Source organism: Physeter macrocephalus, chromosome 16 (assembly GCF_002837175.3).
Source record: "Physeter macrocephalus isolate SW-GA chromosome 16, ASM283717v5, whole genome shotgun sequence".
NCBI classification, from domain to species: Eukaryota; Metazoa; Chordata; class Mammalia; order Artiodactyla; family Physeteridae; genus Physeter; species Physeter macrocephalus.
Genome location: NC_041229.1, coordinates 17757102 through 17782831, shown reverse-complemented (window position 1 = coordinate 17782831; position 25730 = coordinate 17757102). Strand labels below are relative to the sequence as shown.

At 38.6% G+C, this 25730-nt stretch overlaps 1 protein-coding gene across 1 annotated transcript in view; it reads right to left on the bottom strand.

Moving 5' to 3' along the window:
• Positions 1-25730, bottom strand: part of LOC102993758 (NXPE family member 1) — a 68950-nt gene that overhangs the window by 17900 nt on the left and 25320 nt on the right. Inside the window, 4 exon segments of the mRNA XM_028501504.2 lie at positions 19154-19217; positions 21658-21751; positions 21753-21928; positions 21930-22412. Coding sequence (XP_028357305.1) covers positions 19161-19217; positions 21658-21751; positions 21753-21928; positions 21930-22412 — 810 coding nt within the window. The 3' untranslated portion in view covers positions 19154-19160.

Below are 25730 nucleotides of genomic sequence, written 5' to 3'. Positions count from 1 at the left end.
TTTCATCACTTTAAATATGTCCTGCCACTCCCTTCTGGCTTGCAGAGTTTCTGCTGAAAGATCAGCTGATAACCTTATGGGGATTCCCTTGTATGTTATTTTTTGCTTTTCCCTTGCTGCTTTTAATATTTTTTCTTTGAATTTAATTTTTGACAGTTTGATTAATATGTGTCTTGGCGTGTTTCTCCTTGGATTTATCCTGTATGGGACTCTCTGTGCTTCCTGGACTTGATCGAATACTTCCTTTCCCATATTAGGGATGTTTTCAACTGTAATCTCATCAAATATTTTCTCAGTCTCTTTCTTTTTCTCTTCTTCTTCTGGGACCCCTATAATTCGAATGTTGGTGCATTTAATATTGTCCCAGAGCTCTCTGTGACTGTCCTCAATTCTTTTCATTCTTTTTTCTTTATTCTGCTCTGTGGTAGTGTTTCTCTGTCTTCTCGTTTTGCTTAACTTACTGTGTTTGGGGTCTCCTTTTGGCAGGCTGCAGGGTCTTAGTTCCCGTTGTTTTTGGTATCTGCCCCTAGTGGCTAAGGTTGGTTCAGTGCGGTGTGTAGGCTCCCTGGTGGAGGGGACTAGTGCCTGTGTTTGGTGGATTAGGCTGGATCTTGTCTTTCTAGTTGGCAGAATTGTGTCCAGTGGTGTGTTTTGGGGTGTTTGTGACCTTATTATGATTTTTGGTAGCCTCTCTGCTAATGGGTGGGGTTGTGTTCCTGTCTTGCTAGTTGTTTGGCTTAGGGTGTCCAGCACTGTAGCTTGCTGGTTGTTGAATAGAGCTGGGTCTTAGCATTGAGATGGAGATCTCTGGGAGAGCTTTTGCTGTTTGATATTACATGGGGCCGGGAGGTCTCTCATGGACCAGTGTCCTGTACTCTGCTCTCCCACCTTGAAGGCTCAGGCCTGACTCCTGGCCGGAGCACCGAGACCCTGTCAGCCACTCGGCCAGGTACGTGGAGAGTTTCCTGCCTTTTGGGAAGTCTGAGGTTTTCTGCCAGCGTTCAGTAGGTGTTCTGTAGGAGTTGTTCCACATGTAGATGTATTTCTGATGTATTTGTGGGGAGGAAGATGATCTCCATGTCTTACTCCTCCGCTATCTTGAAGGTCTCTCAACTTTTGTATATTTTAAAACTAATTACCTTAATGACTTCTACTAGTGAATTTTCATTTGATTTACTTAGGTTTTCCATTTAAAGGAGCATGATCTGAAAACAGAGACTAATTTGTCCCACGTTTCTAAAATTTACCAATTAAAATAATTCTTCTGTCCTTTATTGCATTAGCTAGTACTTCCAGGAAAGTGCTAAATAATAACCAGCACACTGCTCTTGTTGCTAAATTTAATGGGAATGGGCTCTAGTATTTCATCATTAACTCTAATATTGGCTATCTCTATACAATAGCTATTCTCTAATTGATTAAGGAGGTTTTCCTCTATTGTCAGGAAGCTTTTGTACTTATTTTAATATTTCATTTATTTTTTAATCTTTGCATTTATTAAAAGAACTATTTTTTAATCTTCTGAGGTACTGAAGTGACTAATTAACTGACTGGTATATTTTACATGCTACTGTATTAGCATGTTATATAGGGAGATTAGTTTGTGATTTACTTTTTTGTGCTCTATTTGTTGGACTTGGGGATTAGAGTATTGCTGGTTTGGGAAAATGAATTGGGCAGTGTGCCATCTTTTTCTGTACACCATTTGTACTCTGGAACACTTTAAGTGATATGTGAATTATCTTTCCTTGAAGCTCTGCTAGAACTCACTAGTAAAATTGTCTAGACATGGTACAGCAGTTGGAGTTATTCCCTAGGCAAAAATTTCCATTTCTTCCACGGTTGTTGGTATCCAGATGGACTACTTTCTCAAATCATTTCTGGAAGGTTATGTGTTTTTTAGAAAATTGTGTGTTTCATCCTTATTTTTGGAATTTTTAGCTTAGAGTGGTGCATTTAAATTTCTTATAGCATTACAGGGTACTTGTATATCTGTGAATAAAGCCTGATTCTCATTTTTAATGATTTGAATATACTTTCTGTTGTCTAAACCTGTAAGCTTTGTCTATTTTATTGATATTTTCAAAGAAATTATTTCTCAGATTTATTTATCATATCTATTTTTGTTTTCTAATAATTTCTACTTTTACATCATTATTAATTTATTTCTCCTTATCTCTCAGGTTTCTCTTCTTTTTTGACATTTTTTCAAATTTATTTTCATTTTCTGTTTTTAAAAATAAATATATTTAGGGCTGTGAGATTTCTTCTGAATGTAGTTGTCCTCATCATATCAATTTTGATTTGTAGATGTTGCTTTTATAGGTGTAATGTTCTATAGCTGCAATTTTTTTTAACTTTTGTAAAAATTGAGTATAATTTACAAACATTGAAATGCACATATTTGAATAGTACAATTTGATAAGCTTTTTATTGAAGTAAAATTTATGTACAGTGAAATGCATTTCTTAATTGTACAGTTTGTTGAGTTTTGACAAGTCTGTGTAACCAACACACCAAGCAAGATGCAGAACCCCTCCCTTGAGCTTTCCTTTTGCCCCCTTCCAATCAGTCCCCCACCGGGCAACCACTGTTTGGATTTCTATCACCAGAGTCATTTTGTTGATTCTTGAACTTCATATGAATGAAATCATACAGTAGTGCTCTCTGTGTCTGAGTTCTTTCCCTCAGCGTAATGATTTTTAAGTTAATCCATATTGTTGCTTGTATCAGCGGCACATAATTTTTAAACTGCTGAGTTTTGAAATTACTGAGTTTTAAAAATTGTATCGTATGACTGTACCACAGTTTATCCTATGTCCTCTGGATGGACTTTTGGGGTGTTTCCAATGTTGGGCTATAATGAATAAAGCTGCCGGGACATTCCTGTAAAAGTCTTTTTGTGGATATGTTTTCATTTCTTTTGGGTAAATACTTAATGGCATTGCTGGGCCAAGGGGTGGATGTACGCTTAATTTTAAAGAAAGTGCCAATCTTTATCCAGGAGTCGTACCATTACAGACTCCACCCGGAAATGCATGAGACTCCAGTTGTTCACATCCTTACTAACAATTGGTATTGTCAGTCTTTCATTTTAGTCATTTTTGGGGGTATAAAATAGAATCTCATTGTGGTTTTAATTTGTATTTCTCTGTTGTCTAATGATATTAGGCATCTTTTTGTGTGCTTCTTCTTGGCCATTTAAATAGCTTTTTTTGTTAAGTGTTCAAGCCTTTTGACTATTTTTTAATTGGGTTGTCTTTTTGTTATTTGAGTTGTAGGAATTCTTTATATTAATATGTTCTGGATATAAGTTTTTTGTCAGATTTATGATTCTAAATATTTTCTTCTAGTCTGTGGTTTATCTTTTCTTTGCAGTGTCTTCTGAAGAATAGGAGGTTTTAATTTTAATGAATTCCCTTCTTGTAATTTTTTTCTTTTACGGTTATTGTTTTTTGTGTTTCATTTAAGAAATTTTTACCTACCTGAATATTGCAAATGTATTCTATATTTTCATGTAGAAGCTTTACAGTTTTAGCTTTTTTTGATCCTATCATTCATTGCCAATTAACTTTTGGGATGAAGTGTAGAGGTCAGGATTCATTATTTTTTACCCAGTAGCTCTTTGGTTGTTCCAACACCATTTGTAGAAAAAACTATCCACTTCCTATTGAATTATCTTGGTGCCTTTGTTGAAAATCAGTTGACAGCTTCCCTGGTGGTGCAGTGGTTAAGAATACGCCTGCCAATGAAAGGGACATGGGTTCGAGCCCTGGTCTGGGAAGATCCCACATGCCGCGGAGCGACTAAGCCCGTGAGCCACAACTACTGAGCCTGAGGTCTAGAGCCCGTGAGCCATAACTACTGAGCCCATGAGCCAAAACTACTGAAGCCCACGCACCTAGAGCCTGAGCTCCGCAACAAGAGAAGCCACCTCAGTGAGAAGCCCGTGCACTGCAACGAAGAGAAGCCCCCACTCACTGCAACTAGGGAAAGCCTGTGAGCAGCAACGAAGACCCAATGCAGCCAAAAATAAATAAAATAAATTTTTTTAAAAAAAGAAAGAAAATCAGTTGAATGTATCTTGTAGGTCTATTTCTAGACTTTCTAGACTGTTTCTGTAGTTGCAGGTTTGGTATTCTCTTTGACCCATGAATTGCTTAGGAATATGCTGCCATCTTTTTTTTTTTTTTTTTTTTTTTTTTTGCGGTACGCGGGCCTCTCCCTGTTGGGGCCTCTCCCGTTGCGGAGCACAGGGTCCGGGCACGCAGGCTCAGCGGCCATGGCTCTCGGGCCCAGCCGCTCCGCGGCATGTAGGATCTTCCCAGACCGGGGCACGAACCCGTGACGCCCCCGCCCCCCACCCCGGCAGGCGGACTCCCAACCACTGCGCCACCGGGGAAGCCCTAAGCATGAACCCATGTCCCCTGCATCGGCAGGCGGACTCTCAACCACTGCGCCACTAGGGAAGCCCTGCTTATTGTTTCTTTAACCTTCAGAAAAACGCAACTGTACAAGGGACAAATTAAGAATTAAAATATGCTTTCCTTCTAGGAAACTGAGACTTCAGAAAAACATGTGTTCAATGAATTTGAGGATTTAGGGGAGAAAACAGTTCAAGTTATTAGCTACAGAACCTATGCTGGGAAGAAAAGGAAAATTGGGGCCAGGCGGGGTCTTATGAGTTGAAAGAAAATGAAAGAATCAAGGAAACAGTGCCTGGGACATAAAAGGCTTCAATACATTTTTGTTTACTGGATTAGTGAGTGAATTCAAGGTTTCTGGGAGGTGTAATGAGAGTGAGAGTACAGGCATACCTTGGAGGTATTACGGATTTAATTCCAGATTGCAACAAAGCGAATATCCACCTTAAAGTGAATCACGTGAATTTTTTTTTCCACTCCATATGAAAGTTATGTTTCCACTATACTGTAATCTCTTAAGTGTGCCATAGCATTATGTCTAAAAAAACAATGTCCATACCTTAATTAAAAAATACTTTATTGCTAAAAAATGCTAACCATCATCTTGCCTTCAGTGAGTTGTCATCTTTTGGCTGGTAGGGGGTCTTGCCCTGATGTTGATGGCTGCTGACTGATCAGGGGGGTGTTATTAATTGGCCTAATTTCAATATTGTTGTGTCTCAGAATAGAGAGGCCTGAGGAGAGGAAGAGAGGGGAATAGCTGGTGGGTGGACCAGTTGGAACATACACAACACTTATCAATTAAGTTCATTGTCTTATATGGGTGCAGTTTGTGGTGCCCCCAAACAATTATAAGAGTAACATAAAGATCACTGGTCATATATTGCCATAACCAATAAAAATAATAATGAAAAAGTTTTAAATATTGCAGGAATGACCAAGATGTGACCCAGAGATACAAAGTGAGCAAATGCTGTGGGAAAAATGGCACCAATAGACTTGCTCAACTTAGAGTTGCCACAAACCTTCAATTTGTAAAAAATGCAATATCTGGACTTCCCTGGTGGCCCAGTGGTTGAGACTTTGCCTTCAAATGCAGGGGGTGTGGGTGGGTTCAATCCCTGGTCAGCGAATTAAGATCCCACATGGCTTGGGGCCAAAAAGCCAAAACATAAAACAGAAACAATATTGTAACAAATTCAATAAAGACTTTAAAATTGGTCCACATTAAAAAAAAACAAACTTAAAAAAAATGCAATCTCTGCAAAGTGCAATAAAGCAAAGTTCAATAAAACAAGATATGCCTTGTATAAGAAATGTAGAAGGTTAAGTGTCTGTGGTTAAAAAGTGTGAGATATCAGTTGGGTGATAACAAGGTTCAAGGTGTGGCCAGGTTTGAATTGATTTGGATGTGGGATCTAAATTCTTTCTGGGCAATGGAAGAATTTTTTGGGAGGCGATGAAGACTGAACCAGCTACATAATTATTTTGCGAATATGAGGAAACAATCAACTCTATGAGGTAGGTCCTATCTTATATTTATTTCATAGATTAGGAAATGAAGCAGGAAGATGTTAAGTAATTTGCCTATGGCCATAAGAGGAATAACTGCTGGAGTCAAGATACAAGTCCAGGCAATCTGACTCTCAAGCTTGTGATCTGACCGTTCTGCAGCCCCACCTCCAAGTGTGTGTGTGTGTGTGTGTGTGTGTGTGTGTGTGTAGTGGTGGTGGTGGTGATGGTGGTGGGGCAGGTGTTGTTCGTTTATGTGACTGCGACCCTAGGGCATGGTGCAGAGGCTGAGTAGCATGGTACTCCTAGATTTGGTCACATCAACCAGAACCTGTCCTATAGGGCAGCTCAGGGAGCTCTGGAGTCTGTTTTGCATGTATAGTTTAGAAGGAGACTGTTCCATTCCATAGTTCCCCTCATCTCCTAAGACTGATCTGGGTCACAAGGGGAGGAGACTAAAAAATTTTAAAAACTCTTAGGCATTTCAGAAACTGTGATATTTCTTTAAAATGTACTGGACAATTTATCCATTTGTTCAACAGACATTTTAGAATCTGTCTTTACCAGGCATAGTAAGGGGCATTCTAAGGAAGATCTCTACTCAAGAGTAATATAAAATTTAGTTGGGGACACAAGTTAAGGCAAAGTAAGTTTAACTCTATCCATCTCATTTACTTTAGTCTCTCAAGTTACAAAATTATGCGTTAACTGAGGGAATATTAAATCTTTCCCAATTAAAAAAACTTTCCCACCCTCAGTATATCACCAGGCATTTAATGCCATGTTCTTGGTCTGACCTGGGATAGGCTGAATTCTGAGAGAGGTTTTATTGAGTAAGTGGAGAAACTGAACCTTTAAAAAAAAAAAAATCTTTGTGGAATCCTTCAGTTGTAAAAATGATCTATACATTTAGCCCTAATATAGGTGCTAGCAATGTTTTATGAATCATCTTATTTGAAAACAAAGCAGACAAGGGAGGGCCTGCATACTAAGGTACATGGAAGATGAGCCCTTTTGTACATGCTGTTCCTTCCAGAATGCTTTCCCTCTAGGTTGCTTCCTTTGTACCCCTTCTTTTGCATCCCTGAATTCTACTCATTTTTCTGGTATTATTTCAGATATTACTTCCTCCGGAAGCATTCTCTGGACTCAATGCTGGGGCGTGACTCTGTTTCCCCTAGCATCCTTTCATAGCAGGTATCACACAGTATTGCAATAGTTTGATACTGACTGGTATTCTCTCTTGTTTAACATTGTGTCCACACCCCGAGGCCGCCATGTAATACTTGTTGAGTAAACGAGCGTTCATTTAATGAATGATTCTCAGAGCAGAACCTCATTCTTCCTACAGTTGCTTCAATATCTCATTTTTTTAAAAAAAATTTAATTAATTAATTTACTTTTGGCTGCATTGGGTCTTTGTTGCTGTGCATGAGCTTTCTCTATTTGCATCGAGTGGGGGCTACTCTTCATTGTGGTGCATGGGCTTTTCATTGTGGTGGCTTCTCTTGTTGCAGAGCACAGGTTCTAGGCGTGCGGGCTTCAGTAGTTGTGGTGCACGGGCTCAGTAGTTGTGGCTCACCGGCTCTAGCGTGCAGGCTGTTGTGGCACACGGGCTTAGTTGCTCCGTGGCACGTGGGATCTTCCCAGACCAGGGCTCAAACCCGTGTCCCCTGCATTGGCAGGCGGATTCTTAACCACTGCGCCACCAGGGAAGTCCCTCAATATCTTCTTGATGGGGATCTTTTAGGTTCTCAGTATGTGTCATTAGCATAATCAAAAGGAGGGAAATCAAAGACAAGGTGATTAGTGGCTGCATGTAAATTTTTGGAGACCGAGGCTTCCTCATTCTTAGATTATTTCTCTCTTGTACATTCTGCATTATAATATCAGCTCCACACCCCTCTTCCCTCACCCAGAAAACAGATGTACAGAAGTGTCAACAATTAATCTCATTGTAAACAGAATTTTGGCCCATCACCCCCTTCTTCATAGATGATTATGGTGCTTACTCTGCTTTATCTTATTTCTGCCTCCTCTAGCCTTGCAGAAGATTTTTTAACTTGATTAGTTTTTTAAATGTGCTATGTCCCTTTTCTATGTAGACTACTAGGTAGGTTCTGTTCTAGGACATGTGCTGGGTGTATAGGGATGCAGCACCATTCATTTGGCAAATATGGATTGGATGCTACTATGTGCCTGGCCCTGTTTAATAGACTAGGGGCGAATAAAACGGTTCCAAGGAGGCACTGGGGTCACGGCTGGCATTTCTGTGGAGGGGGCCTTCTCGGCTCTGGAGGGTTGTAGAACACATAAACCGGGGGTTGAGGAGTGGGAAATGGGGGAGAAGGTTGTCTTGGGCAGGAAAGGAATTGGCACCAAAGCAGCATTCAGGGCCAGCTAGGGACCTTTGAATGCCACGCCCTGACAGAGGTCCCATCTGCACCCCTGGTGGCTCTACTGCAGCTTTGTCTCTGCTGGTCCTCTTCTTTGTCATAGCCACACAAATGCCAGGAGAAGGCATGGAATGTGGATTAGGGAGTGACCCTTAAGAATACTGGGGATGAGTTTCACTAAGTGTATAGGTACCTTAAAGCCTTGGATGTCCTGTGAGGCCAGATGGGCTCTGCTAGTATGCAGTGATGGAACCCATGTGTTCCTACACTCCAGCTGTAAACCTTTGGGTTAAATGTGGCTCTTAGTCTATTTGGTGTTCATCTTCTCATTGACACCCCTTCGCTTACCAAGCACTGCAACCAACATGATTGAGGCTTTGAGACCAGGAGCAGTGGCAAGAATGACTGTTCTCCCCAACATTAGCACTGCTTCTCCATAATCTGCCCAGAGTACAGAAAGCCTGGGACTAGCTCAGCACGTTCAGCCCTACAACAGTGGGGCCCTGGCTCCATGTTTTTTATACTTTTAGGCTGTGAAACATACCTAGATAGCCAAAGAGCCAATAATTATATATATATATATATATATATATATATATTTATTTATTTATTTATTTATTTATTATTAATTTTTTTTTTGCGGTACACGGGCCTCTTACTGTTGTGGCCTCTCCCGTTGCGGAGCACAGGCTCCGGACGCGCAGGCTCAGCGGCCATGGCTCACGGGCCCAGCTGCTCCGCGGCATGTGGGATCCTCCCCGACCAGGGCACGAACCCGTGTCGCCTGCATTGGCAGGCGGACTCTCAACCACTGCGCCACCAGGGAAGCCCTAATAATATTTTTAATTTGAAAATACACCTGTAAGATCTTCAAAAACACAGACAGAAAGCCACATTCACAAAAACAAGTCACCTTTATATGCAGTAAAAAAGCATTCCTTTTTGTCAAGGTTTTTCTGTCTTCATCTGAAGTTGGCAGCTGGCAGCATCTTCTTTAAAGATAGGGGTTTTCTTCATTGAAATATTCCACGTGGCTCTTTGGGAGTCATTGGACGAGATTATGTAGGGGAAAAAGTATTGCAAGAATACTTTATAAGTGGCGATGTGTACTTTCCATTCTGTCAAATCATGAAGTTGTCTAGTCATTAGTAAAGCTAAGCTTGATCAGTGAATTCAGATGTGACAGCCTATTACATCTGTAGTAAAAGTCACAATCAACCTTTTTACTATGTTTTCATTCATTGATAATCTCTGTCTTAATTATTTATCTAATTAAAAGTTTTTAAACAGTGATTTTCTAATCCATTATTCCTTCCACTTTCATTAGCTATAATTCTTCTGCAAAGAAGAACATTTCCTCACTATTAAGGCTATTGGTTTCCATGAAATACAGTTTAACAAGAAAGAGGATAAATGTTCATATATTTCCCTTTAATTGCCTATTTTCAGAGTAAGGATTTAGTACCCTAGTTACCTCCACTAATGACTTGTGAGGGGTTTTGTTTCTGTTTTGCATGTCTCTTTTAAAAATATCATTATGAACGTGTGGGTTTTATATGTTCTGTGTATTTCAATCAACTGCAGTCATTATTCTTTTTGATGCTGATATTGTTCCATCTATGGCCAGAGAGGAGACCATTTCGTGTTAGCTCCTGTGTCCTGTGACATGACTATGTTTTTGATAACTTTTTTCTGATATACTAAGACATCTAGACTATTATATATCTTTCCTGGTCCAGTCCTGGAATCAGCCTTTTCTCCAAGGATCCCTGGTTCCTTTTAGTGAGGAAGGGTTCTTAGAGACCACAGCCTAGGTGCTAGGAGTGATTATTGCTAATGGGTTATTTTTGCTTCTGGGCCTTTTCACTGGATAGAGCTAGGAAATATGTATATTTGAAAATAAAAAGAATCATGAATTTGTACAGATGTTTCCAATTCAATTTTTGAAGTTTGTTTTAACGTCTTTAATTTTTTACTTGCGTTTTTCTTTTTCACTAAAAACTTCATTTCCTGATATCACTAACATAAAAATTTGCCTTATGCAATAAAATGTAAAAAACAGTTACAAAATAACAATATCAGTATTAGTGCTAATAAAAAGACTGTTGTGTGAAACTTGGGATTTTTTTCTAGCTCTATGTATCCTTAGAATATATTCAACCATGGAAGTACAGTCAAAATGCTGTGCTCTTAAGTCTCTGAAACACAGAAAAACATAGTTTTGTATCACCAACTTGACTTACAGCTAGGTTTATTTATTTATTTATTTTTTCATTTTTAGGAATTTTTTTCTTTTTGGTTTAATGTTTTTAATACATAAATCATATATATGGTTCCAAAACCAAAACTATGTGACAAAGTATAAGAGAGTCTTGCTTCTATACGTGTCCCTTCTACTCTGAATTCTGCATGCCTTTATGGATTAACTTTTTATTTTTTATCCAGTGATTCTGTTGTTGTTATTGCAGTTATAAGCAAATACAGCTGTGTCTATCCTTCCCTTTTAATTACCTAAGAGGTTGCACACTATGTACTGCAACTTTCCTCATTTACAGTGTATCCTGAGACTAACAACATTAGTTTGTAGAGCTCTCCCTATTCCTTTTTATGGCGGCATTGTGTTATCTTGAGAAGATGTATCATAATCTGTTTGGTCCCCTATAGATGCACATTTTGTTTGTTTTCCAATTTTTTGATATCACAAACAGTGCTCCAATGAATAATCTGTGTATAGTTGTTTCATAGTTTTGTTAGTGTCTTTGAGAATGCTGGGTCAAAAGGTAAATACATATGTACTTTTTCCAAATATTGCCAAATTTCTCTCCACCGGGGCTGTACCGTTTTGAGTTCCCCATCAGTGATGTCTGAGAATGACTGTTTCTCCAGTCTCATCAATATCATATGTTTTCAAACTTTGGAATTTTTGTCATCTTGATAGAAGAGAAATGGTATCTCAGTGTAGTTTAGATATATATTTCTTGTTCTGTGTTTAAGGGCCATTTTCATTTCTTCAACTAAATTGCCTACTCTTATCTTTTTCTAATTTTTCTATCTGGACCTTTTTCTTTTCAATTTTAAGAGCTTTTTATATAATAGGCATAATAGTTTACTGTCAAGGATGTAAGTTGCAAGTGTTTTTTCTCTATTTGTAATTCATCTTTTGACTTTGCTTATGGTTTTGGGGGGACATGTAAAATGTTTTTATTTTTACATAGTCTGACTTATCAATCTGGGGTTTTAAGTTATCTGGACACAGAGAAAAGAGAAAGTACTTTATTCTATGTATTACAAATGTCTTTTCACAGTTTTTGGTTTATTTTTTTGCTCTCTTAATGGTATCTTTTGATAAGCTGTTCCTCATTTTAATGTACTAAAACTTACGAGTATTTCCCCTTCTGATTAGTGTCTTTGGAATTCAGTCTAAGAAAACATTCTACCTGGAAGTCATGAAGGTATTTTCTTGTATTATCTTCAACAGTCCAGGAACTATTTATTACTGTGCTGATCAAACTATGCTCTGAGGACCTGTGCTAATTCTGAACTGTTTTTTCACTGGTCCATGATGAGATAAGTACAGAGATTGAGAGTATGCATTCAGAAACTTGTATGGTGATGTGATATTACATGGCGTGCAAGAAGACTCATTTTGCTGATAGTTCTGGTGTGGTTGTACTCATGTGGTGAGTCAGGCCATCTGAGATTTTGGATAGTTTTAAAAACATGGCTCTTTTTAAAAATTAATTAATTAATTAATTAATTAATTATGGCTGCATTGGGTCTTAGTTGCTGTGTGCATGGGCTTTCTCTAGTTGTGGTGAGCTGGGGCTAATCTTCGTTACGGTGCACGGGCTTCTCATCCCGGTGACTTTTTGTGCAGAGCACCAGCTCTAGGCGCGTGGGCTCCAGTAGTTGTGGCTTGTGGGCTCTAGAGCACAGGCTCAGTAGTTGTGGTGCACGGGCTTAGTTGCTCTGCGGCATGTAGAATATTCCTGGACCAGGGATCGAACCCGTGTCCCCTGCATTGGCAGGCGGATTCTTAACCACTGCACCACCAGGGATGTCCAAAAACATGGCTCTTTACTACAGAGAGTGTGAGATGTATTCTTTGAGAAACTTTATTGCTTTGCTTTTCGCATTTATGTCTATGAAATCCCAAGGACTGTAGGGGTCCAATTTAATTTTTCCCATATGGGTACCCTGTTTTCCCAGAACTATTTATTGAAAAGAGTCACTCACTGCTTCCCTCACTGCTCTGAAATGGTCTATTTGTCAGGAGCCAAGAGTTCTGTTCTCTGTATTCTGTTTCATTTGTCATGTTTCTCTTTGCACCAGTACCACACTGTCATAATTCTATAAATAGCTTTAAAATAAGTATTGATATCTGGAAAAGTAAGTTCTGTAACCTTCTTTTTTTATAAGTATCTTTTTTTTTTTTTTGTGGTATGCGGGCCTCCCTCTGCTGTGGCCTCTCCCGTTGCGGAGCACAGGCTCCCGACGCGCAGGCCCACCGGCCATGGCTCACGGGCCCAGCCTCTCCGCGGCATGCGGGATCCTCCCAGACCGGGGCGCGAACCCGGTTTCCCTGAATCGGCAGGCGGACGCGCAACCACTGCGCCACCAGGGAAGCCCTAGAAGTATCTTGATATTTTTGGCCCTTTGAACTTCCTTAGAAATTTTAGAATCATATTGTCAAATTATGCATGTGCCCACAGATACACACACACACACACACACACACACACACACACACACACACACACCCTGTTCAGATTTTGATTGGAATTGTGTTGCATTTATAGGTCTGTTTAGTCTTTCTATTTGTGGCTGGAGAGTGGGGTGTGTGTGTGTGTGTGTATCTTACACATTGTTGTATTTATTCCTAACTTTTGGGTTACTCAGTGTTTTTGATAGTTCACTGAGTTGTACTTTTAAGTTTTGTGTACACTCCTAAATATATTGTTATGTTTTACAATAGTGACGATTTTAAAACATGCATTTACAATAGGTCAAAAGTCCAAAATTTCTAAAATTAAATATAATACAACATAAGATACTATGGGATTTTAATTATATTGTCTAATCATCTATTGCTACTATGAGGGAAATTATTAATTTTTGTATGTTGAGCTTGTATTAGGTCACCTTCTAAATTTTTATATTTAGCTCTTTTTTTAAAGAGAATGTTTTTAAAATGAGAATTTTTTTTTTAAAGAGAATGTTTCTTAAAGTGAGTGATCAAATAACCAGAACAGTTACTTCTTTCTGACACATACAGCCAGGACACTGTTGAATAGAAACTGTGACAGGCATTCTTGTTTTCTTCCTGACATTAATAAGAAACATTTGTTATGTTTCATTCACTAAGTGATGTTTATTGTAGTTTTCTGGTAGATAACTTTTAAGTAATGGGAGCTTTCTTCTCTTCCTAGTTTGTTACTAGTTTTCCCCTCAACCTCCAAAGAATTTATGTTCAAGTCTATCAAGATTTTTGTTTTAAACTAGGTGCTGGCAAACTATGGCCTAGAGATCAAATACGTTTTACCACTTTTTTGGGGGGACCCATCATCTAAAAATGGTTTTTGCATTTTTAAAAAGTTGGGCAAAAATCAAAAGAAGAATTAAACTATATGAAATTCAAAATTCAATATCCATAAATGACGTTTTATTGGAACACAGCCATACTCATTCGTTTACATGTTGTCTTGGCTACATTCATGCTTTCATGCTTTCATTCTACAATGGCAGAGTTGAGCAATTGTGACAGAGGTAATGGCCTGCAAAGCCTAAAACATTTACTCTCTAGCCCTTTACAGAAAAAGTTAGATAACCCCTGTTTTAGACCATCATGATGATCACTTTTATTCTCTTTTACCTTACTAAAGTATCAAATAGGATGCTTTCATCCACAAGTAAGAGAAATCATGACCCAAATTTACTTACAGAATAAAAACATTCACATGTAGACAAGCTCTGGGCATGGCCTAATCATTCTTCATGTCTATTTTTTTGGCTTTGCAGCCTATATTGGTTGTCTTTGTTCTTAAGTGTCCTCCCTGCCCAGATGGAATCTTTTAAATTTGATTTTCTTTGTCCCTAAAATAAGTACAACTTCTCTGACAAGACAAATAGGATTATTTGCCGACTGGTCCCTAGGGATTTTGTATATTGTTTTAACAAATGTAGTTTAAGTACATGTTAATCTGATTTCCAATCATATTTTCAGGTGTGTGGATACTATTGGTGCCATATGCAATGGTGATATCCTAGGTATCAATGACACCTACGTTGAAATTTTTGAAAATGTCCTTCCTGGTAAGATATTGAATGTTAACCATGGATGTCTCCAAACCTCTCTGTGTCTACATGTATCTCCCTGATGTTTTCTGTTTTAAGGATCATTTTAGTGGCCGGGCTTCTTAGGAGTACTCATTCAATAGCCTTTCCGACACTGATGGCCCTGCGAATGAAAATGTCAACGCGGAAGGGTCTGAAGTGCTAGCCAAGTGTGGTGATGGCTGTGTTTCTTTGATGATGATGGCTGATATCTGGTCAGTTTCCTGGGATATAATCCTCATCTATCACAGAATAGGAAAGTGATAAAAGGGTAGCTATATTTTTCCCATTGACTCTGAACGTGTCTTTCTGTATCCAGAGGGAATTGTTTCTTAAAAATTCTAGTTCCATGAAGATAAAAAATTTTAGCGCTGATAAAAAAATAAATAAACCTTTTAACTAGAAGGACATGATTAATATTTTTAAAAAGAATATCCTACCATTTCAAATGCTCACCCATCAAGATTATTTCTGACTGGATCTTCCCTACTCTCTAGGGTAGAGTACCTGTTCATATGTGTGAAGTGTCCATCAAAATGTAAAGTTTTCATTGGAATTTATAAACAGGAACAACATTTCTTCTGAAAGAGGGAATGCAATATATTCTAAATTAAAAGGCTCAAATTCAGAAAGATAAGTGAAGTTGAAAATAAAACAGCAAAAATGAGAGAATAGAGACCTAATTAAAAGTATTTTTAAACCAGCCTGAATTTCTAAAAGAATATAAAATAGTTACATACTTTTTACAACTTTGAGTAGGTAGTGCATCCACTACCGCAAGGTAGAGTCTCCCAGGAGGTAAATGAGTTTTCCTTTTAAACATCCATTTATCTTAATTGTATTAACTGAACCTTGAAGTTCTATCATTTCTTTGCCATCTTTGCTGATGCTGTGCTGACTTAGGCCTTGGTCTCTAACCTGAATATCACTGGTCTGACAGTTGTTGTCCTTGTATAAAATCACTTACCCTTGTTCAATTAATGAAGTAGTAATCTTATTTTTTCTATGAACACTTTTTGCATAGGAATATTTTTTAAAAATTTAAATATAGCTTAAAAATAACATATCCACATTTTAAAAACTTCAAAAAAGCTTAAAATATCTAATTGAATTCGTATTTTTAAATAGGATTTTGCTAAAAGTGACATGCAGCAGGCAACACAAACCAATATTCTAAGATTTTTCCAGCGAGTTCCATTAGAATTACAAGCTCTCTTGGCACATGGTCTGTCTTCCAATGTATCTCAGGTAGCAGTGCACCAAGAATTTTGCTATGGGGTAACAGAGACCATCAGATTCCTCACCTGTCATGCTTCCTCGTCACTTGCTGTGTCACTCTCCTACCACTAGACCAATGCATCGTATTTTGGTTTTTTTACATCAGCACTTCTGTACTAATATCATATTCTGTATTAGATAGGAAGAACATAATAATGACTTAAAAATACAAACGTATTTATCCCTCACATAACAGTCATAGAGTGAGCAAGCCAGGGCTAATATGACGTTTCATGGTGTCAGGGATTCCAGTTCCTTCTGTCTGCTTGTTCTGCTGTTCTTTTTTCAGGGGGGCTGGTGTGAGACTCTTAATTTTATTATTCCTTTTAATAGCTTTACTGAGATTTAATTGGTGTACAAAAAAACACATATACTTAATGTGTATAGTTTGATGAGTTTGAACATATGCATAAAGCCATGATGCCGTCACCACAATTAAGGTGCTATTCTTAACCTATGACTTCAATGTCACGGTCTAACATGGCTCTTTCATCTCTTACCATTATATCTACAGTTCAGCCAGTAGGAAGGCGAGGGCTAGTTGTTCTACTTTTAAAGGCATGACCTAGAAGTTTCCCTTATCACTTCCACTCACAATCCTGGCAAAAATCTAGTCATGGCCTTAACTAACTGAAAGAAGGCTGTGGCCTTTAGTTTGTGACAATGGACCCAGCTAAAATTATGGTGTTCAATTACTAAAGAGGGAGAGGGGAATGGATATTGGGAGACCACCCGCTTCACTTTCCATGCTTAGCCTCATGTAGGCCTTGTGGTCTCTGGATGTCAATGTCCACATAATAGTCATCAACTTGGTTGTTCTGTGTGTGTAACCTTTGGACAAATGGCAAAATGGTGCTGATTGCAGAACTGGAAAAATTCTGGATTAGCTATTCCACGATGACCTGGAGGAGTGGTTAAGTCCTGGTGATTTTGGCCTGCTAAAGAGAGTTTTCATAATCCTATGAAATTCCTGTGTTAGAATTTCCATGTGACATGTTTGACCTTCTATGATGTTTGACAGCATCACATCCTGGATGGCTGAATATCATAACCCTAGAAACTTAACATTGCTATACCCATCCTAAGAATGCACTGGCATACTTTGGTGAGAAAGATAGCCTTTGAGTTTATTATTATAAACCATATCTTGTATAATATTAACGTGTCAGGGTATTCATTTTTGCCAAGTGTCAAACTAAGCGCTCTGCAGGACTATTTCAAATATATGGCAAATTCTCTTACGATCAGTCTTACATGTTTATTTTACTTGATAATTTTAGAATAGGCTTGAATATTTTTAAGGGTATGTTAGTAATAGTTTTAAGATTCCGTTGTATTTATTGATTAGTTTAGAGATTGTGGCAGGCAGACTAATGGCCCTCCAAAAATATCTACTTTATAATCCCTGAGACCTGTGAATATGTTATCTTCCATGGCAAGTGGGACTTTCCAGATATGATTAAGGGTATGGGTTTTGAGATGGGAGATTATCCTGGATTATCTGGGTGGGACCAATCTGAATTGCCTTAGTTCTCAAAAGTGGAAGAAGGAGGCAGAAAAATGAAAAAAGGAGGAAGGGGGCTGCGAGGAATGTGGGCAGCCTCCAGAAGCCTGAAGTGACAAGGAAACTGACTGTGCTCTAGAGCCTCCAGAAAGGAATGCAGCCCTGCTACACCTTAATTTTAGCCCAGTGAGACTGATGTTGAACTACTGAACTACAGAACTGCAAGATGATACATTTTTGTTGTTGCAAGATGATACATTTTTGTTGTTCAAGATACTTTGTTACAGCAACAATAAGAAAATAATGCAGAGGGCTTCCCTGGTGGCGCAGTGGTTGAGAGTCCGCCTGCCTATGCATGAGACACGGGATCGTGCCCTAGTCCGGGAAGATCCCACGTGCCGCGGAGCTGCTGGGCCCGTGAGCCATGGCCGCTGGGCCTGCGCGTCCGGAGCCTGTGCTCCGCAACGGGAGAGGCCACAACAATGAGAGGCCCGCGTACCATAAAAAAAACAAGAAAAACACGTACTGAATAAACACTAAAATCCTCAGCTTTGTACTTGAGAGCCTTCCATGATTTAGTTTCCTCCTTTTTTTAGCCTCATGCTTCACTACATTCCACCAAATGCTCTCACTCCTTCGGGCTGTTGAACAAAGTGCATGATAATTTTGCTCCTGAGTAGAGTTATCATTAAAAAAAAATACAGAATACTGAATTGAATTTGAATTATTTTTAACAAGCAATAATTTTTTAGTGTCAGTATTTCTCGTGCAATATTTTCCCTTTATCTCATGTCATATGCATAAGAAATTAGGAATTACTGCAATTGAACTGATACTTTGTATTATTATTTGCTAAACCTGGCAACCTTGCTCATGATCTTTATGAGTTTTCTCTTTCACCTCATTCCCTGTCTACAGATATCCTTTGGGGCTAAGTCAAATACCACCTTATCATAAGCCCTTCTGCCTTTTTACTTCCTTCATAGAATTGGTAGGTTAAATGTCTTTCAGATTGCAGCCTTGCTGAACATTTATTTTTCTCCATTTGCCCATAATGCCTCATATCTGTTAGAATCTCAATAAACATTTGCTGAATAAATGAATAAATATTAGGCAATAAATCAGTTGAGGTACATCTCAAAATGATTGTTATTGGTAAACTCTCAGGCTTTAAAGAAAGTTATTTTAAAGCTAAGTATAAACATTGTTCTTTCATAAGTAACATGGCTTTGTGTTTAACACTAAAACACATTTAATGAAATGGAAAACTCCATATAAAACTGCTAAGTGCATCCACTAAAGGTTAGGAAGGTATGCCCACAGAGAATTCGGCTAACTAAACCAAAATGTTCCTACTCTGAAGCTGTGGGTATCCATCAGAGATTTGTACAGAATGTCCCCCAGACAGAATCACTGACTCTAGAAGATGCATTCCTGGGTTTAAATATGGATGTAGGATATGAATACTTTCCCCTTTGGGATAAATTGAGATGAAATCTGTTATAAAAAGAGTTTGAAATAATTTCCTTGAATTGATTTCTCTCTTTAAAATCCAAGGTGATTGACACCACAGACCCCTGCTAGGAATGGTGTTCCCAGAAAATCATGATTGCTAGGGATGATTCTGATAAAGTTTCCTCTGCGTCAGAGTGTCTCTTAGAAGATCCATGCCAAGCACCACCTACCACAGGACAAAGCAAACTTACTGTTATATCAGGAGACATCAATGTGGTTACGATGTTTCATCATTTCAACTCCTATACTGGACCTTCAAAAAAATAAGACAACAAATTACCCTGCTGTCTGTTGACACAAGTAATAGAAGCTTGTGAGTGAAGGATAATTTAAAATTTGCTACAACTGCAAGCTATTATGGTTGTTGTAAATATTGTATCTATTGGGCATTGTATATGAATTAGGATTTTTTATTGTATATCCATTGTATACGCATTAGGAGAACTATTTACCTTTCTGGGAGCACCTTGAAGTCCAGGGAAGCTCTGCTCTTCTGTCACATGCAATCAGTGTGTCCTGGAATTTTAGTTTCAAAGTATTTATCTAATCTGAAAGTCCTCCTCTCTCTCGACTTGCACATCACTTATTCAAGTTCATACAATATTTTTCTTAGATTACTGTCAGCCTCTAGCCAGGCCGTCTCAATTTTTTCCCATCTAAATTCTTCAACACAACTGCCAGAGCATCCTTTCTAATTGCAAATGCATTACTGCTTAAACTCCGTTATTTTAAAGTTGTTTATTTAAAATCCCCATCACTTACCTAAGGAGTTCAGGCTTCTTAGCCTGGCATGAAGACCTCTTCTCACAGGGCTCTTGCTTCCCTCTTTATATGTGTTTTCTGCTATGTTTACCTTCCATTTTTCCTAGAAACTTGCTTTCTGAGGGTTGTAAGCTTTATGAAGGAAGGTAATGCATTTGCCTGGTCCACTGCTGTGAATGCATTTGCCTGGTCCACTGCTGTGTCTCTAATACCTCACAAAGTGGCTGGCAGAAAGTCATGTTTAGTCTGATGCATGAATAAATATACACTGCGTTTCTTTCCTCCGGTTGATGAAAGACTGACTATCTGACTCTCCTACTTCAAAGCTCTTACCCTCCCTTTGATTCACTCTTTGTTCCAATCCTGTGTACATGTGTAGGTAAGCGGTAGCAGGCAGAAAGGGGACACGGGGGAATGGGGACCCAGGTGCCAGGTAGTATAACAGATATAAGTGGTACCTGATTCGCTGCTATGGATGTCTCTTCAGGTTCAATCCAGAGAAAGGAAGGGATCAACGCATTTTCATCCTTACTGGGACTTAGGCATAAGGACACTTAGTGGGTAGGAGGAGATTTGGTGAGGGGTACCATCAGAGATCAAAGGGAAAGAACAGAAACCCAACTGTGCTTTTACTTGTTTCAGAAGGGAATCAAAGACTATTGATCAGGAGCCAACACTTGGATAACTATGGAAGATCTGAAATGCATGTTATTTTTCCATGTTTGCTATCCATACGTTACTTCCTCTTAGCATATTTTTTGGAAGCTTAAGGGGAAAAGACTGTAAGCTTGACTTAGAAAACTGCTAAGAAAGGGGTTGCTGAGAACCTAGCATTCCACTCTGTGGCCAAGCTTAGGGAAAGTGAATTCCCAGGAAAAAAAATGGATCCCTAGGGGAAAAAAAAAGAATGGAAAGGGAAAAGGAAATGGACTGAGTCCCTGAGACTTACAGAAAGTTAGCAAAGTAGCCAGAGTCTGGAAGAGATAGGTTGTCTCAGGGATTGGCCCACAGGTTCTGGGATTTGTGGTGGCATATAAGTTATCCTTTGTAAATTCCCAAAGTGACTCATGAAGTGTTTTGCAGCTTATGGTAGAGCTGGCAGACGAGGAAGTGAGTACGTTTGTGAGGAATGGGAGAAAATCTTGGCATTGACACTGCCATGATTGATATGAGAAACATGATTACACTCCAGTTTATGGAGGCCTGTTCAACTGGAGGCTTCCAAGAATCACTAGATCACAACTCAGGGAGTATGAAGGACTCCTCCAACCTGATATCTGAGAATATCTGAGAATACCTGATCTTGAGATCAACTGGAGATGCCCAGTAGGAAGGAGTTGGATTGTTGGAAAGATGACTCAGGCCGCAGTGTGGACAATGGATTAGAGAGGGTAGGCTAGGCAGAAAGGGATCTGTGACAAGTGATCTAGATGAGATGATGATGATCTGAACTCAGGCAAGAGCACTAATCGTGGAGAGAAATGGGTAAATGCAAAAGATACTTAAGAGGTAGAATCTACAGAATATGATATGGGGGATGAAGGAGCATGGATGTTATCATATACTTATCAAGGAATCCTTTTCTGGTGTAACATCTATTAACTAACACAGCAGAATACTTTTCCATTGAACATATTTTGTAAAACCTAGGTTTACAGTAAAGGATATGACTGAATCTGAGAATACCGGTCATCATGGAGAAGGACAGGCATATACAATATAGTTCACCTTGGGCAGCCCTCTTTTATTGAACATCTGAGTGAGAATGCCAACCTTGGTGGTGGAAGTCATGAACAGGGGGCTCAGGAAGATGCCGCATACCTGATCAGACCTTAAAGAGGCATCTGAGAGGGTCATGCTCAATATTAATTGAGGTAGGCAATGTAGCTCTGCCTGTGGGCACCTCTCAGGGTATCCAAAAGTATACTTAGCTGTGAAAAAAGGCTTCTTCCTTGACAGTAAGATAAGAAATTTCTCCATTCCTGGTGGTCCTGTCAGTCAGGGCCTCACAGAGTATGTGTTGAGGTCAGAAAGTAGAATTCTTGGACACGAGTATCCAGGTTCTCACACAGTTCAGCACTTGAATTTAAAACCAGGGCGCAATCAGTATTGACATGGGAGGTGCCACTGGCAAACTGGCCTGTGAAGATCACCCTGTCATAGCCTTGGTTCCTTGCCCTCCAGAGAGCCGGCACGCCTTCCTTCACTGGGGAGGATGAGCAGGAGAGATAGAGACACCCGGCCCTCCCAGAACAGGGTGAAGCTGACAAGGTAGGTGCCATTGTTGAAGTCTGTCACCTTTCCCGAAGCGCCTGCCTTCAGGGCTGGGGAGGACATCCTGGCCCTCAGGAAATCCCCGCCGTATTCCTTCCTGAGTCCCAAGTGGTCCCTCACCTCCAGCAGGACGTCTAGCTGATCCCCCCTGCAGTATGTGTCTTGAGGGCTGAGGAGGGTGGCTTTGCTGTGTGTGGCGCTGGTGGTGGAGCTCACGTGGGTGAAGGGTCTGGGTGGGGTCAGCTGGTCTAGTTTCTCCATGATCCCCTTTATTCTCAGCTCAGTCTCTGTTGGTGACTTTAACAGGCTCGGTGATGTTTTAGGGTATGGGAACTTTGTGGAGGTGTCCCAGTGGCAGAGGGAAATGGGTAAGTTAGAGTGAACCAAAATTGAAGGGGCAAGGAATGTGACATACTATGAAATGAACCTGTCTAAATAATTTTTACTTATTCTGTGTTTGAATATTTATCTACATATTATCTTCAATTTTATTTAAACTCTGACAGTTTTGAATAAAATGTATACTACACATTTATCTTTAACCTCAATGTTTTTGAGAATGCCTGAACAGTTGTAGATAAATATATTGAATCCAAAATATAGAGCTCAGAGAATACTTATGAGTAATAAATTGTTTCCAGTGCATTTACTCTTCCTTTTCTTATACATCTTATCACCAGTCATCGTTACCTTCTGTTAGTTCTACTTATGTATTTCTTTTACCCTTGTCTAATAGTCTTTTCTTCCCCAACTGTATTCTAGTTCAAGTCACCATTGTTTATTTCCTGAATGGTAGAAGTCATCCCAAGGGTCAAAGCTTCAGTCCTGCTTTCTCTCCAATTAATTTTCTCCATTGTTGCTAATCAGTCCTTCTCAAGCAAAACTCTCTTCACGTCCCTCCCTGCTTAAACCCCTTCAATGGCCTCTCATTACCCTGGGGGTAAAGTCTAATTTTAATATGGCTTTATGCTATGGCCTCTTTTTTTTTTTTTTTATGGCCTCTTTTTTAACTCTCTTGTTCCTGCCACTCCTTTTCTGCATTCTATTGATACATTTTAATGAGTAACTGTTTTTATTTTCTGGAACTGACCTTCCTTTCCTTCAGCTCTCACTCTTTATTAATACAATTTCCTCTTTCAGGATGGCCGGCCACCTCCACATTTTCCCCCAAACCACCTAAACATCTATTAACTTCTTACTGAAAAATCGTTAGAACCTTAGAGGTTCCTTTTTATCCTTTTAGCACTAGATCATGTTTTTATAGGTTCTCAAATTCAGTAATTTCCAAATCTTATTGATAGTCAGAGGTGCCTGCAAACTTTTCTAAAAATATGGATTCTCAAGCTGCAGCCCAGATCAGCTGAATCATAATCACTAAATGCCTTGCCCGAGAGTTTATGTTTTTCAAAAGCCTCACATGCAATCAAGTCAGGTGATTGTGAGAACAGTGGTTATAAACTGGTGGTTGTCAAGCCTTTTGTACTTTAGAACACACATAAAGCTTAAACAAAAAAAATAGGTCCACTGCACCCCAGCAATAAAATCAATAAGACCCATGTGGTTGGTACAAAGCAATAGAGTAAATCAAAAGGGACAAGAAACAAGATAATGAGATATAATTAAAAGTAAAGATTAACAGAACCCAAGTTCCTTTCAAGGTCAGGAATAAGACAAAAATGTTATCCACTTTAGAAGTCCTGAACAATAAAACAAAAGAAAACAAAACAAACAAACAAACAAGTGTATGAGAATTGTAAGGGAAGAAGCAAACTGTCTTATTTTTCATTTTTCTTTTCTTTTTTAATTTTATTTTTTGCAGATGTTGTTATTGTCCACCAAAAAACCCCCACCAGAGTTAGCAAATTGTTAGCATTAACAGAGTCAGCAAGGAGCTGGATACAAAATAAACTTGTAAAAATAGCATTTATCTATACCAGTAATAATCACCAGAAAATACAATAGAAGATAATCTCCGAACTCGTTGGAGGCATTTTGAAAACTTTTGAAGAACATTTTTAAAAGACCTTGAACGAAAAGCTTTAAAATTTTTAAAAGTAATAGAGCCTAATGTTATAAATTTGTTAATTTTCTCTCAAATAATTTAAAAATTCTATGTATTTATTTTTTTAATTGAAGTATAGTTGATTTACAATATTGTGTTAGTTTCAGGTATACAGCAAAGTGATTAGGTTATATCTATCTACCTACATATTTACCATTATTTTCCAGTATAGGTTATTACAATGTATCAAATTTTGTTTCCTGTGGTATACAGTAAGTCTTTGTTGCATATCTGTTTGATGTACAGTAGTCTGTATCTGTTAATCCCATACTCCTAAATTTATACCTCCCCCTGCCTCTTTTTCCCTTTTGGTAACCATAAATTTGTTTTCTATGTCTGTGAGTCTGTTTCTGTTCTGTGTATAGGTTCATTTGTATTATTTTTTAGATACCACATACAAGTGAGATCAAATAAATTTGTCTTTTTCTGACTTCACTAAGTATGATATTCTCTAGGTCCATCCATGTTGCTGCAAATGGCAATATTTCATTCTTTTTTTATGGCTGAGTAATATTCCATTGTATATACATATACCACCTCTTCTTAATCCAGTCATCTGTTGATGGGTACTTGGGTTGTTTCCATGTCTTGCCTATTGTAAATAGTGCTGCTGTGAACAGTGAAGTGCATGTGTCTTTTCTAATTATAGTTTTCTCCAGATATATTCCCAGGAGTGGAGTTGCTGGATCATATGGTAGCTCTATATTTAGTTTTTTAAGGAACCTCCATACTGTTTCCCATAGTGGCTATACCAATTTACATTCCCACCAATAGTGTAGGAGGGTTCCCTTTTCTCCACACCCTCTGCAGCATTTGTTATTTGTAGATTTTTTGACGATAGCCATTCTGATAGGTGTGAGGTGATATCTAATTGTGGTTTTGATTTGCATTTCTCTAATAATTAGTGATGTTGAGCATCTTTTCATGTGCCTGTTGGTCATCTGTATGTCTTCTTTGGAGAAATGTCTATTTAGGTGTTCTCCCCATTTTTGATTATGTCATTTGTATTTTGTTATTGAGTTGTATGAGCATTTGTGTATTTTAGAAATTAAGCCCTGGTCACTTGCATCATTTGCAAATATTTTCTCCCATTCTGTAGGTTGTCTTTTCATTTTGCTGATGGTTTTCTTTGCTGTGCAAAACATTATATGTTTGCTTAGGTCCCATTTGTTTATTTTTGCTTTTATTTCTATTGCCTTGAGAGACTGACCTAAGAAAACATTGCTATGGTTTATGTCAAAGAATGTTTTGCCTATGTTCTCATCTAGGAGTTTTATGGCATCATGTCTTATATTTAAGTCTTTAAGCCATTTTGAGTTTACTTTTGTTTATGGTGCGAGGAAGTGTTCTAACTTCATTGATTTACATGTGGCTGTCCAGCTTTCCCAACACTAGCTGTTGAAGAGACTGTCTTTTTTCCATTGTGTATTCTAGCCTCTTTGTCGAAGATTAATTGACCACAGGTGTGTGGGTTTATTTCTGGGCTCTCTATTCTGTTCCATTGATCTATATGACATTTTTGTATGAATACCACATTGTTTCTTTTTTTTTGGCCATCCTCACAAAATGTATTTATTTATTTTTTTCTTATTAGTCATCCATTTTATACACATCAGTGTATACATGTCAATACCAATTGCCCAATTCATCACACCACCACCCCAACCCCC